The sequence below is a fragment of the Pleuronectes platessa genome, chromosome 2, assembly GCF_947347685.1.
Source record: "Pleuronectes platessa chromosome 2, fPlePla1.1, whole genome shotgun sequence".
NCBI lineage: Eukaryota > Metazoa > Chordata > Actinopteri > Pleuronectiformes > Pleuronectidae > Pleuronectes > Pleuronectes platessa.
Window position 1 is genome coordinate 16513294 of NC_070627.1, and position 13183 is coordinate 16526476.

General features: G+C 47.0%; 1 protein-coding gene across 2 annotated transcripts; it reads right to left on the reverse strand.

The window, feature by feature from the left end:
- Positions 1 to 598: 598 nt before the first annotated feature.
- LOC128460075 (nuclear receptor subfamily 1 group D member 1) lies at positions 599 to 10795 on the reverse strand. 2 transcript variants are annotated; one of them, XM_053445109.1, is made up of 8 exons: positions 10089 to 10795; positions 5016 to 5327; positions 4822 to 4910; positions 4542 to 4686; positions 2632 to 3176; positions 2350 to 2535; positions 2035 to 2245; positions 599 to 1936 (listed from the first exon to the last, which is right to left on the reverse strand). In XM_053445109.1, exons 1-8 carry the CDS (start codon positions 10105 to 10107, stop codon positions 1740 to 1742), a joined length of 1704 nt encoding a protein of 567 aa, XP_053301084.1. In that variant the 5' UTR covers positions 10108 to 10795; the 3' UTR covers positions 599 to 1739. The 2 variants fall into 2 exon arrangements, with proteins under 2 accessions (XP_053301084.1, XP_053301092.1); XM_053445117.1 differs by lacking the exon at positions 10089 to 10795 and adding an exon at positions 5960 to 6150.
- Between the last annotated feature and the right edge of the window lie 2388 nt (positions 10796 to 13183).

The window sequence follows — 13183 nt, forward strand, 5'->3', positions numbered from 1 at the left end:
ATGTTAGTCTGATATCAGCAGTATTTAAATGACCTACATGCAAAGGGTGTATCTGTCCATTTGATTTCTACACCCGGCTTGTGACGGTTACAGCTACTGTTTAAGGAAAATGTTCCCAAACATTGATCCTAATTAGATTTTCCCAGGCCTTCTCTGGTGATAGCAGTGGTGAGAACTCCTCGTTCTGTCTGGGGCCCTGAGTATTCTCCTCCAGTGACGTTGCATGCGCAGGTCCCGAACACACCCACTGAACAGCTTGTCTTTTCAGTGTCATATTTACATATATCTCTGAACAGAAACCAGTTCAGTTCCTAACCTCCCTCCCTGCGGGCACTCGCCACCTCTGCTCCTCAAAAGCTCCCTGTGACCGTCACCTCATTTATATTGAAGCAGGCCAGTCTTGGAAATCTCATTTACTTATTACCACACACTCAAACATCAAGTGACGTATCTTGTTAGTAATAAAGCCCCTAATGGCTCTCAGAATCCGACGCGTGATTGGCTGATTGCCTCTGTTGCTAGGCTACGGCCCCGCAGTGGCTGACTCTGGTTGACTCTTCTACTTTAAGGAGGAAAATGAAGAAAGATGAGCACAAGGAAGGATGCTATAGAACGTTATTTTAATAATGGTACTCTATGTTTAACCATAAAACATTTACAAAATATTCACAAGGTGATGCAGTCAGTTGACAATACGTATATATTTCATTTATATATCTTCAAATAAAAAGCTTATACTCAGAACACATGGTTCAAAGGCTGCCGTCTCTGCAGCCTGTAGAGCAACTCTATTATGTGTGACATCATACAATATTTTCAATACTAACTTTAATTTACATATCAGAGAATCTGCAAACTAGTGTGGGTATGCACCAAGAATAAAGGTTATATACAAAATATACAACAGAACACCTCAACCTTTTTATCAGACACTTTGGTCGGAAATGACCAAAAACTTCTCCCTGATTACCGCTTACAAATATACAACGCAAATCATTTCTTAAAAATGTCTTATTATTTCTCAGTCACAGATGAGTTATTTTTTATATACAAAGATTTCCCACATGGTGACACATTGTGAAAATAGCTTAGATCCTTTGAGCAGGGCAAACACAAACCATCCTCCTAACTGTGATAGACATTTCTATTGCTATGATATATAGTAATGCAAGAGGTTTCTCAATGTATGGAAAGTGCATTATGACACTTGTAGCATGAATGTACAGTACGAAATCATCGTTGGTGAATGTTTGCATGTGTGTTTTTTTTTCTGGGAAAGAGTATGAGCTTCCCTCCCTCGAGCTTCATGAGCGTCGACGGGAGGACACAGTCTGGTGAGGGACAGAAAGCCCTCTTTTCTTTTTGGTCTTTAGAGGTGAAACTGTCTCGGACAAAACTCCAGGGGGGAGAGGTAATGACTTGGTGGTTGGATGTTGACTCGAAGAACATGAGGAAGAACACAGACTTTGTTTTAACAGTTTTTTTTTTTTTTTTAAGCAACCCTGGAAGCAACTGGAGAAGAGATCAGTTTGAGTTCAGGAGCTTCCACCTCCTACTGTGCATCTGTCCTTGGCTGAGTCCACTCTGTCACAGCAGCTCTGTTGGCACAGCTCCCACAACAGCTACCATCAAGCAGGGACCACTGTACTGAATGTGGCAGGCCTGGCTTGCATGGGGAGCCCGGGTGGCTGTTTCCCCCCCAAGGCAGAGACCTCGGTAGGCTGCGGGGCTGTATGAGCTCAAGGGTCGATGCGGAAGGCCAGGAGCTTGTCAGAGTGCTGGTTGTTGAGCGTGCGCAGGTCTGGCAGACGGAGCAGCAGCTTAGGGAAGAGGGTGCTGTCGTCCGGGCGGCGACTGGTGATGAGAGAGCGCAGCGCTTTTATTAGATTCTCCTGCAGGAGCTCCACTGCTCCCATGTCCACTATACCAGAGCGGTCTGCAGAAAAGGAGAAGGAGAAAAGTGCAGGTTAGACAAGAGGAAACGTGACATTCATATAGCACGTGCATGTGTGCATATTGGCGTAAGAGTCTTACCGGCTGACACGAGCACGACGGCCATGAAAAGAGCCATCTCATCCGGCTCCAGACCCAGATATCCGAGCTTCTCGCTGAAATCGAACATGGCGTCCAGTAAGGAGCCCATGCCGAGGGCCCTCAGTGACGCCAGGGAGTAGGTCTGTCCGTTGAGGAAGGTTACTGTCCTCTCCTTGGGGTCAAACAGTGAGCAGAACCTCACCATCAGAACCTGTGGACAGAAGCAGACCAGTTAGAAATAAATCGTTGAAAAACAAGAGAAGTAAAGATTAAAATGTCAAATTCCAACAACAAATTTAGTTTAAGTGAACGTACCTGGAAGGTGCCAGATTTGAGCAGCATGACCTGATCGTGCTGGCTGAGAGTCTGGAAGCCGGGGATGCTCTTTGCAAACTCCACTACTTCTTTGACAGCGGGGGTGAAGCACTGGGAGAAGGACTCCCACACCTCCTGACTGGAGCGACTGGCTGGAGCCACAGGACACGAATTGAGTGGACACGCCTGGAGGGGACGAGAGGAAGAGGAGGAGCGTTAGGGACTTTTTATCGACATTCATTTTATAGATATTATTTGTGTATCAATGGAAAAAATGCTCACCAGCACTTTGGCGCCTCCGTTCAGCTTCCAGGGGCAGGCGTTTTGGTTCTGGGAATCACTGGCTGGAAAACTGTTCTGATTGGCTGAGAAGGACTGATGTGATAGGTGGCCACTAACGGGGCACTGATTCTGATTGGAGGAGTATGTGTACTTGGCATTGTCCATGTTAGTGTTGGTGGAGTTCTCATTGTTGGTGGAGGCACTGGGGCAGTTTGTGGGGACGTGGTAGCTCGACGTCCGGTTCGCCTGAACCGTGTGCTGGGAGGTCTGGTGCGACAGGGCGGGCTCCTGCACCGAGCCGTTCTGATAGGACGGGCAGACGTTGCTGTTGTGGGAAGCCATCTTGAGAGGTTTCTCGTCGACGTTCGTCAAGCCGACCTGGTAAGACTGTGACACGGGGCCTTCGTTGGCCGTGGCGAGGGCGTCGCCGGGAGGCGACACCTCCATTTCCATGGAAGCCGATTCATTGAGGCTGTTCATGTAGCTCTGCATCTCGTCCAATAGTCTCTGCTTCTCCCGCTTGGGAATACGCCCGAAACGCACAGCTGAGGAAAACAGAAGCAGGAGAGAGAATCCTCGGTTAGAGATCACCGATGTAGAGCATCCTCATCACTGCCAGCTTCTAACTGGCAGCACTTACACTCGTCCATAACACAGTTACAATCATTTTCACTTCACAGCACTTGCTCTCGCTCTGATATGAATTCAACATCTAATCTCAAAGACCGCTCTGACGCAGTCTGTCTCCATCCCAGCTGTTTCACCACAACACGGACTCTAAAGCCTTCATCTAGTGCGCCCGCCTCGTCTTCCTCTTCATCCCTTCACAATCCTCCCTTCCCCCTTTTTTCAATAGCGCACCTCCACTGACAGCCCTATTTATAGAGCTCTGTATGCTACACTACCTCCCCCTCATCTCTCTCCCTTTCTGCTTTTCAGTTGAGCACACTGTTCTCTCTGTTCCTGTGGAACTAGGTCACTGGGTCAACAGCGCTGAACATGATGTCATTAGTAAAGTGACAGAGTGAGTGAGTGGTTGAAAGGTCAATAAAGACAAGATGGGCAGGTAGGAAAGGTCGAGAGACGGAGGGATGAAGGTGGGGAGGAAAAAAGGAGAAAAAAAAGGAGTATAAACGTATGACTGTGGGATTGGGTAGAACCAATAACCAACATTCAATTATTCTGTTTTATTAATTAATTTGAGAATATAAAGCCTGTGACATAAGGTCACTCATAAAGTGTCCCTGTTGTAATATGATATGATGTAATATTTTTGAACTCCCAAGTTCTGGCTTTTTTTTTGGGTCAACTAAAAATGTTTGCTCCAGAAACACCATGATTTATCATCACCTAGTTAAGCCCCATCCCTGGAGAGCAGACCCCTGCGGTGAAAGAAGGCAGTGGAGCAATTTAGCTGCAGTAATATCATTTTAATCATGAGTGCTGGTTTCATGAATAACATTAGTGTGTTTGTAAATGTCAGTGTTGCAGGGAAAGAAAGAAAAAGCAGCAGCAGGTAAGACCGTGTGTCTCGGTGAACACTGGGGGTAATCAAGTACTTTGTGCCCCAATTTCCCAAAATAAACTACATCTGTCACAGTTTCTGTTTGACTGATGACGACTGGGACTCTGCAGCTCCTCTCGCCATAAATCAGACAGCGGGGGCAAGGAGAGAGGGAGGCAGAAGGGAACAAGAGACAAACGGAGGAGAGAGGAGGAAGAGGAAAGGATGATGAGGAAAGAAACCTGCTTCTGACCCTTTTTACTTCCACAGGAATTCATTTGGACATTTTCACATTTTGAAACCGTGCTACCTATCAATGAAATCCTCTGCTCTTTACCGAGAGAAGTGAAAATGTATTTGGTTTTATTCATGTCTAATGGTCTGTGTAAAGCACATTAACACTCACCATCTCTGGACATGCCCACGGACAGACACTTCTTAAAGCGGCAGTGTTGGCACCGGTTTCGGTTCATGCGCATGATGAGGCAGTTTTCATTCTTCACACACATCTTGTAGTGGATGTTCTGCTGAATGCTGCGTCTGAAGAAACCCTGGAGAAAACACAGGAGGAAGAAAGACTTTAAAGCATGTCTGCTCTGACAGGACGTGTGTGTGCGTGTGTGTGTGTTGTGTGTGTGTGTGTGCACCTGCTGATAAATAAAATGTCTAACAAGATGCTGTCTCACCTTGCAGCCCTCGCAGGCGTGCACACCGTAGTGGAACCCGGATGCGATGTCTCCACACACCTTACACAGAAGCACCATTCCTCCAGTTTCTATGAAAGAAACATACATCCATTATCAGAGAGGAAAATACAAAGACCAAGACGTAAACATGGAGGAGGAGAGCAGGAAGGATGGATGTGAGTGGATATACTCACTGGTGAACGTGCCAGTGAAACCACAAGGTCTTTTGGCCACCGTGGGTTGGCTGTAGGTCGCCGATGATACCGTCGTAACTTGGGCAACTGGAGCATTGTTTACTTCGGGAAACTGGAAGACCATTTTCGGGGAAGGGGTTCCTGCCCCCTGTTCGCCTCTCTGCCTCTGGGCCCCAATCTCCTGAAAGAAGATACTCTCTGGGGACGAGGGCTGCGAGTGGGAGGAGGGCGACTGGGTCTGGTATCCGCTGGATGGGCTGCCAGGACTCGGGCTGGCACTGCCAGATGAGCCGGCGTATAAGATGACACCACCTGGAGGAACAGACGCAGGAAGTCAGAACACTGAACCTCATCTGGCTTTTCTGTTCACATGCACAATAGATATGCAAGTGCTGAGCAATCCTCTTCTTTTGATTCAGTGTGCGTAGTTGGCAGACGTCCACAAACACGCCCACACGAAAACCCCGATCATTTTGAACAACAGAAATGTGAACTGGGAGTGTTCACTGGTTTAGATGGTAAAGAAGTAAAGGTCGTTTAGAAATAAAGCTAGAGTAACAGCAACTCTGATCTGGTTATGTGAGCAAACTTTCTAATCTGGCCCACAATCAAATAAAAAAGTCACTGGGTCGTGCCAACTCTGAAACAGAAACCGTGAAAACAAGCTGCATGTTGCTTTAAGGGATTGATGACACAGTAATATATTGTTGTAAGTAAAAAAACGTTAAATAAGCAATAACCAGGAATGATACCAACATATTTCTGTTGGTTTAACCAACACCCACATACGGCAAACAGCCGCAGCACGTGACTTGGTTGAAAAGCATTATGGATTAGTTGATCTCATAAGGCAGACACGTGTCTGATTTACAATCACTGTATTATCACCTAATACAGTAAACCCTAATCAGACAATGTATGGGGAATAGGAAACAGCATCAGACCTGCATCAGTAGGTATCAGTGTCACAAGCAGGTCTTTGTCTGGGGACGTCACATCCAATCGGAAATGCCCTATTACCCCTCACCACATCACCCATCCACCCCCCTCCCTTGTTTTGCAGACAATGTTCTTCCCTGCGAGATGAAAGACAGCCCCTCACGTGCAGCCAGCTCCCTCCCTCCCCGCCTTCAGCACTGAGTCTTTTCTCCTCTCTCTCCTCCCACTCCTCCCTCCCTCCTTCCCTATCCCCCTCCTCCCCTCCCACTCCTCCCTCTCTCCCTCCCCTATTTGGCTCCGAGCCTGCAGACCCATCTATTCGCCAGCCACCTGACCGAGAGCTCACATGGACTCTTGACACAGTTCCCGCCCGGCTCACAAGGCTCTTTGCGCAGTCCCGTGTAGACGGCAGCAGCAGCAGCACAATAACAAGCGTTCGGGCAGATCACGTTTGGAATAGAGAGGGAGAGGGAGAGGGCTTTAATGCTGTGACTACAGACGTGGGGGGGGGGGGGGGGGAGCAGGGCACATATGCCTTCGGTTGATGCATTTCTCCTCAGAGTCACTAGAAAGTGTGCAGAAGGCAGCAGTCACGTTGTCACTGTTTTGACACATTGTAATGATTTGCTGGGGGGGGGGGGTTCAATCACATGATAAGGTCTCATGGTGCATTTGGATCACAGGTGTTAAAGCGTAGGAGTGAGACAAACCCACCAAGATTCATTCACCAGTTTTAAGACTGGCATCATTCTTTTATTCATTTCATTTTCTTTCACAATTTTAGACGACTTTGTATATTTGTGCTAACATCTCTGAACCGTGTGATGATGATGATGATGATGATGATGATGATGATGATGATGATGATGATGATGTGATGATGAAGCCGGTTTCCTGCTCAAAGTTTGCCCTCCTTTAGTATTTGCAATTAGATCACTTTGTCAGGTGTCTAATTACTTTAGAATAAAAACCTGCCAACCGGAGCATTTCCCACGTGCAGCAGTGGCATGATTTAGATGCTCCACTCAGGATCGGTATCAATCACACCATCCTCACCACGAACGCACAATGTGGGTCACTAGCAGACAAGGATTCCTGGTGAGAACCCTCTTTCATATCAGATGTTTACTCTGCTCTGTCCCTGCCCTGGCTTGTTGAACTGTAGTGAACGTGTTATTGACGGCGTCTCTGCATATTTCCTCTCAAGGACTTTGAGTCATCAAGGAGGAAAAAAAAAGAAGCCCTGCCCTTCTTATGCACTTTCTCTCCTTGAGAAAACACGTGCTGCATTTCTGTTTAGCTCTAAGTGCCTCCTTAATTCCACGGCTCACACGTGTCACCACTGAGTGCGAGGGGCTGCGGCCTTGAGAGCATGTGTGCGGTGGCGGCTCCAGTGTCAGCCGGCCTTTGACTTCACCTCGCGCACACAAACGCTAGATTGTGCGTGTGGCGGCCTCCCAGTGTGTCTGTTGTGTAAGAAGGGTAGAAACTTTATGGCCATGTGTGTCACCTGCGGAGGGAAGCGGCAACACCCGACATGTGACCCACAAGCTATTTGCTTTCGCAGTCAAACATCCCCACCCTTCCTGCTATCAAAGCATAACCATGTTCTGGCTCGTCGTACCCATTTCCAGGAACCGGGTTCGACCGGGTGCTCTGAGAATATAACCGCTGCCAGGCACAGGTTACAACATGTGACCTGTGGGCCCACGTATGGCCGTAACAACTACATTACAAACACAACGCTCCACTGCCTCTCCTTTTTCCAGTACCCTGTGACTTCCACTCTCATGTGATCCCATCCCCTGTACATGCATGCACGCCACCATGTACACTCGGTTGGATCATATCACGGGGGGGGGGGGGGGGGGGGAGTGGAACACATGTTCCCTCTCGGTCTGTCCTCTTTCAGGAGAACATTTACAAATGCACATGGCCTCACTCCACGTGAAACAGCTGGCCTCATGACAGATGCCTGTTGAGCACTGGGGATACGCTGATGATTCACGCATTTATAAAAGACTTAGTAATGTATTTGTTCTCCACTCGACTGCTATAAAAATAGGCATGTACACAATGTATATGGCCGGATAGGAAGAGGCAGGAAACGCCCTCTGCCCTCCCTTTTGATTACCAATGACCTAGTAGGGGCCTTTAATAGTATGGTAGGAGTCTATAACTTCCATTTCATCAAAATGAACATGTTAACAAATAAACGTTCAAATACAAATCTTTTTTTTAATTCAGTCCTGAAGGTAAATCATGTCCCGTTATAAGTGTATACTGCACATAACAGCATGAAACACAATCTGTGTCCTGTCTCTGATAGCAGTAGGACACGTTCATTGTGGTGATTGTTCCTTGTGGCTAAGTGCTCTCGCTGCAGCTGCCACTTAGATGAAGGGTGGTTTGCCAAACCCCGGGTTAGACCCTATACAGTCTATGGTTAATCCCCGCCTGGTGGTGGGTGGTGTGTCCGCCAACACTATGCGAGACCAGTGCGTCTTCTAACCATTGCCCAACCAGTTACACTAACCAGGGGGCTGGTGATCCTCTGTGACCCACTGACCAAGCAACAGGAGGAGGAATCCCCGCTGCAGAGAGAGCGGGGCTGAGAGAGAGAGAGAGAGAGAGATGGAGAGAGAGACAGGGAGAGGGAGAGGGAGGGGGAATCACGCGCGGCACGTTGATACAGAGGCTGTGTACACGTGCTGGCAGCTCGAGGCGGGGTGGCTGCGTGATTCAGAAAAAAAAAAAAGAAAAAGAAAGACAGAAAAAAAGAGAAAGCCGAAGCAGAGGAATGAGGCGCGTGACTCACAACCCAACCAGGACTGTGCGTCTGTGGGCGGAGGAGAACACACGACACGCGGCGGACATGTTCTCTCTGTGGGCTTCGACCAGGTTCCATCTACGTACTGGCGTATTAGTGGTGACGTCACTGCCGTTATGATTCATTTGCCTCGGGCACTGAGGCGTCTACCGGGTTTAGCCCACATATCCAAATGTTGGCCTATATCTCATCTATAGTCACATCTACCACTTCCTCATCAAGAGACTTAATCGCTTAAGAGTTAAGGTTTGGTTTCAAATAGGTACGCGGAGCCATTGGTCAACCGCCATCATCATATCATTTCAGAATTCATCCCCTTGCAGAATGAGTCATGGCCGGTTCATGGAAACACAGTTGGCACCAGTCACTTGTTCCTGCCCGCTGCTTGACACTTAGCCCACATTCACATGTGTCATAGAGAGAGAATGCAGAATCTATAACGAATTTCATCCAAGTGGCCTATTAACACAGATCGCCCTCTATACAGGCACAGTTCCCACTCTCTCCAGCTACCCCTAAACGCATCAGTAGTTACAGTAGTTCCGGGTATTTTTAGGAAACAGAAAGCAGCAGCTGTGTGACAGGATGAGTGTGTGATGGTAGATTTGAAGATAACATCATTGGGAGTGAAAGAGAGAAAGAGATGCTGCTGCTGCTGCGGAACCAACGTGCCCGGTGGTCGGAGGAGGGGGGGGGGGGGGGGCGTCTTGGGTCACGCTTCACGTGAGTGTGTGGGTGGGTGGGTGTGTGTGTGTGTGTGTGTGTGTGTGTGTGTGTCTTTACAGGAGAATCGGAAGTCCGCGGCTTAGATTTGACGACAGAGCCCCTCCCTCCACTCTCCACTGTCCGCAGCACCAGGCAGGAACCCACATGTTATACATGCATGTGCTTTTAACTCTCACCGTGCACGTGGCCGCGACAGTTAAAGATTTAAGACGCAGGTGGGTTTATGTGGTTATATCAGTGTAGTGTCAGTGCTGCAGGGTCAGAGCTCAGATGCATGCCGGGATCCACAGTTATTACACAACTTATGTCAGGTGTACTGGAATAAATGATCCTTTTACGCATACACTCATCCAACTATATAAGCAGATATTGACCCTTGGAATTATACACAAGTTGACAAATAGTCTATAAAGATATATCTTGCAAAACCCTTCTGACAATAATATTAAAGTGCTGTGGCATCTTCCCCATTAAACATCCTTATTAATCCCGTCACAAATTCCTGTTTCTGGCACTGAAATAAAAGTCTCCACTGGTTTTACGCACAAAAACTAAAGTGCAATGTGAGGGCAACTTACCACCAGGGCTGTTCTCCATGTTCTCCGCTCGGTCGATGCTGCTCTCCGGTTCCGTGGCGTTAAATCGTGAGCTGGCTTTAATGCTGGACCGACTGCTGCTGCTGCTTGCCACCACCGAGGAGTTTCGTTGACACAGGTGAAAGGGTCATGAACTGCCAAGGCATAGAGCGCGTATCCAAAATCTCAGAGAATCGGGGTTGCGCAAAGGGCAGTGGGGGGTGAAGACCCGGGAAAAGACTCCAAAAAGAGCAAAGTAGAAGAAACGTGTGTTTGCAAAAAAAGAAATGTTGAAAATGATCTGTTAATGCCTCAGATCGTCTCCAAAGGGTGAAGGGATGCTCGGCTCTGCGTCCGCACACCTTCTGCTGCTGCCAGGCTGTGGGGAGAGGGATCACTGTGGAACTTGTCTGAATCACAGAGGGTCCCGGAGCTCTCAGCTGCTTGACACGTACAGTCACAATCAAAACATGACCGGAGTGGAAGTGGTATAAGCTTCTCTCTCTCTCTCTCTCTCTCTCTCTCTCTCTCTCTCTCTCTCTCTCTCTCTCTCTCTCTCTCGCTCTCTCTCTACACACACACACTCATCAATGAGCAACACGCGTCCTAAAATAACCAGCACGTTTTCAGGTGTCTGAGAAATGTGACCAATTTTTTTCCCCTCCTCCCTCCCTCCCTCTCTCTTTCTCTCCTCTCTCTCTTCTCTTTTCGTGCGCCCGTTTGTTGACGCGTAGCTATCAGGGATGTCTCTCCCCCCTCCCTCCCTCTCACTGTCACGCTCTCTGAAAACATCTCACCCTCCTCCCCCTTCACGCCCCCGCTAATTTTATTTTTTTCTCTTTCTGGCTTTTTCATTGGCCGAGAGCCCCCCTCGTGGACACGGCACATTGGGTTCGTTCGACGCAGGAATGCTGGTTAAAGCTCTCCAGCATGTGCGCATGGCATGTGAGCTGGCGCTGCCCTACTGACACACATTTTATGCTAATGAGCTGCCGAGGCTCGGCCATAACAGGGGGCGAGAGCATTCAGAGATGGGCGGAGGAGGAGAGAGGTCTCACTCCTCCACTACGTTTCCAAGACTTCTCTCTCACAGGTTTGCTTCTACAGTGAAATAATACAACTTAAATCCCAGGCAAAATGGCATTAAAAGCCGTTTCCAAACGGTGCAAGTCTTATCTTCTGAGTTTAGGAATTCCAGAGCCTTAAAAACCTGTATTCCTGTTTTACACCAAAATTAGGAGTTATATGCAGTTTAATTAAGCAAGGTGCTGAGTAGCACGTTCACCTGGGTGCCTCGTTTCCATCACTGCTTTGCTTAGATATTATACCAGCGAATGTTAGTTGGAGGACCTAATAGATTACGACCTGGAGAATAATGAGTTATAGTAGCTCCATAATATAACTGTAAGCTTTCAAAGTTATTAAAGCAATCTTATATCAATCCTGAATTTAACAAGCAACCAATGAAAGGAGGTAAGAATAGTTGAGATATGGGTGCTGTTGTTGAGTAAAGGACAGCTGATCGCCAACCGGAGAAAGACGGCAACTTTCATGGGGCCAGAAAAGATCCAGGACTATAATATCAAGAGCTGTGAAGGGACCTCCAACTTACATTATGTGTTCTTGAATACTACAGCTGTGGCCAAAAGCTTTGAGAATTATTCAAGTATTGGTTTTCACAAAGTGTGCTGCTTCAGTGTTTAGATCTTTTTGTCAGATGTTACTATGGTATACTGAAGTATAATTACAAGCATTTCATAAGTGTCAAAGGATTTTATTGACAATTACATTAAGTTTATGCAAATAGTCAATATTTGCAGTGTTGACCCTTCTTTTTCAAGACCTCTGCAATTCGCCCTGGCATGCTGTCAATTAACGTCTGGGCCACATCCTGACTGATGGCAGCTCATTCTTGCATAATCAATGCATGGAGTTTGTGGGTTTTTTGTTTGTCCACCACTTTTGCATTATGGCAAGGCATTGTTAGTCACCAAACTGTTCTTGGATGGTTGGGAGAAGTTGCGCTTGCGGGATTTTCTTGGGCGCCCTGAAGCCTTCTTCACAACAATTGAAACTCTCTCCTTGAAGTTCTTGATGATCAGATAAATGGTAGATTTAAGTGCAATTTTACTAGCAGCAATATCCTGGCCTGTGAAGCCCTTTTTGTGCCAAGCAATGATGACTGCACATGTTTCCTTGCAGGTAACCATGGTTAACAGAGGAAGAACAATGATTTCAAGCACCACCCTCCTTTTAAAGCTTCCAGTCTGCTATTTTGTCTCTATCAGCATTACAGAGTGATCTCCAATCTTTTCCTCGTCGACACTCTCCCCTGTGTTAAGCACTGACATGATGTCATCTGGTCCTTCTTTGTCAGGGCTGAAATGCAGTGGAAATGTTTTTTTGGGATAAGTTCATTTTCGTGGCAAAGAGGAACTTTGCAACTAATTGCAATTCATCTGATCACTCTTCATAACATTCTGGAGTATATGCAAAATGCCATCATAAAAACTGTGGCAGCAGACTTTGTGAAAATTGATTTTGTGCCATTCTCAAAACTTTTGGCCACGGCTGTACTTTTAAGTCCCTCACAAGAGCTTATTCGTCATAAAGAAAGGGATCATTTTTGAATAGGCCCTTTCTTAAAACTTTAAAGGTAATTAGGTAATATAATTTAAATTGTATTTAAGAGACTGCAGAAACAGGGATCTGTAGAAGAGATCAGAGAGGGAGGTTGGCTGACAGGTAAACAGGAAAAAAAACGTCTACAAGAAGCAATTAAATCAAAGTTAGAATGCTGTTTTAAATCCTGCACCCTAAGTTTTGGCTGACGTACCTTGGAAGTTGAAAAAATGCCTTTACAATGCGGTGTTTGGGGGCGGAGCTAGGACACGCCTTACCCCCTCCTTTGTGTGTGTCAGTGTGTTATGTGACTGTGTCGACTGCTCGTCATGGGGCTCTGAACTGGGGAACTCAGTGATCAGGAGAGAAACAGTATTCTTTTTAAAATCCTCTCCACCGCTCTGAGAAATGAGAGCTTGAGGACACATTAAATCACAGAGGAAGTTTTTATTGCACCTTACTCCCCCAACATCTGC

What these genes read in the sequence shown, in the direction of transcription:
- LOC128460075 (XM_053445109.1), bottom strand. An exon ending in TTTCACTGGCACGTTCACCA is followed by an intron (nt 4,911 to 5,015) that starts GTGAGTATATCC and finishes TTTCTTTCATAG; the next exon opens with AAACTGGAGGAATGGTGCTT. An exon ending in TCAAATCTGGCACCTTCCAG is followed by an intron (nt 2,246 to 2,349) that starts GTACGTTCACTT and finishes TTCTGTCCACAG; the next exon opens with GTTCTGATGGTGAGGTTCTG.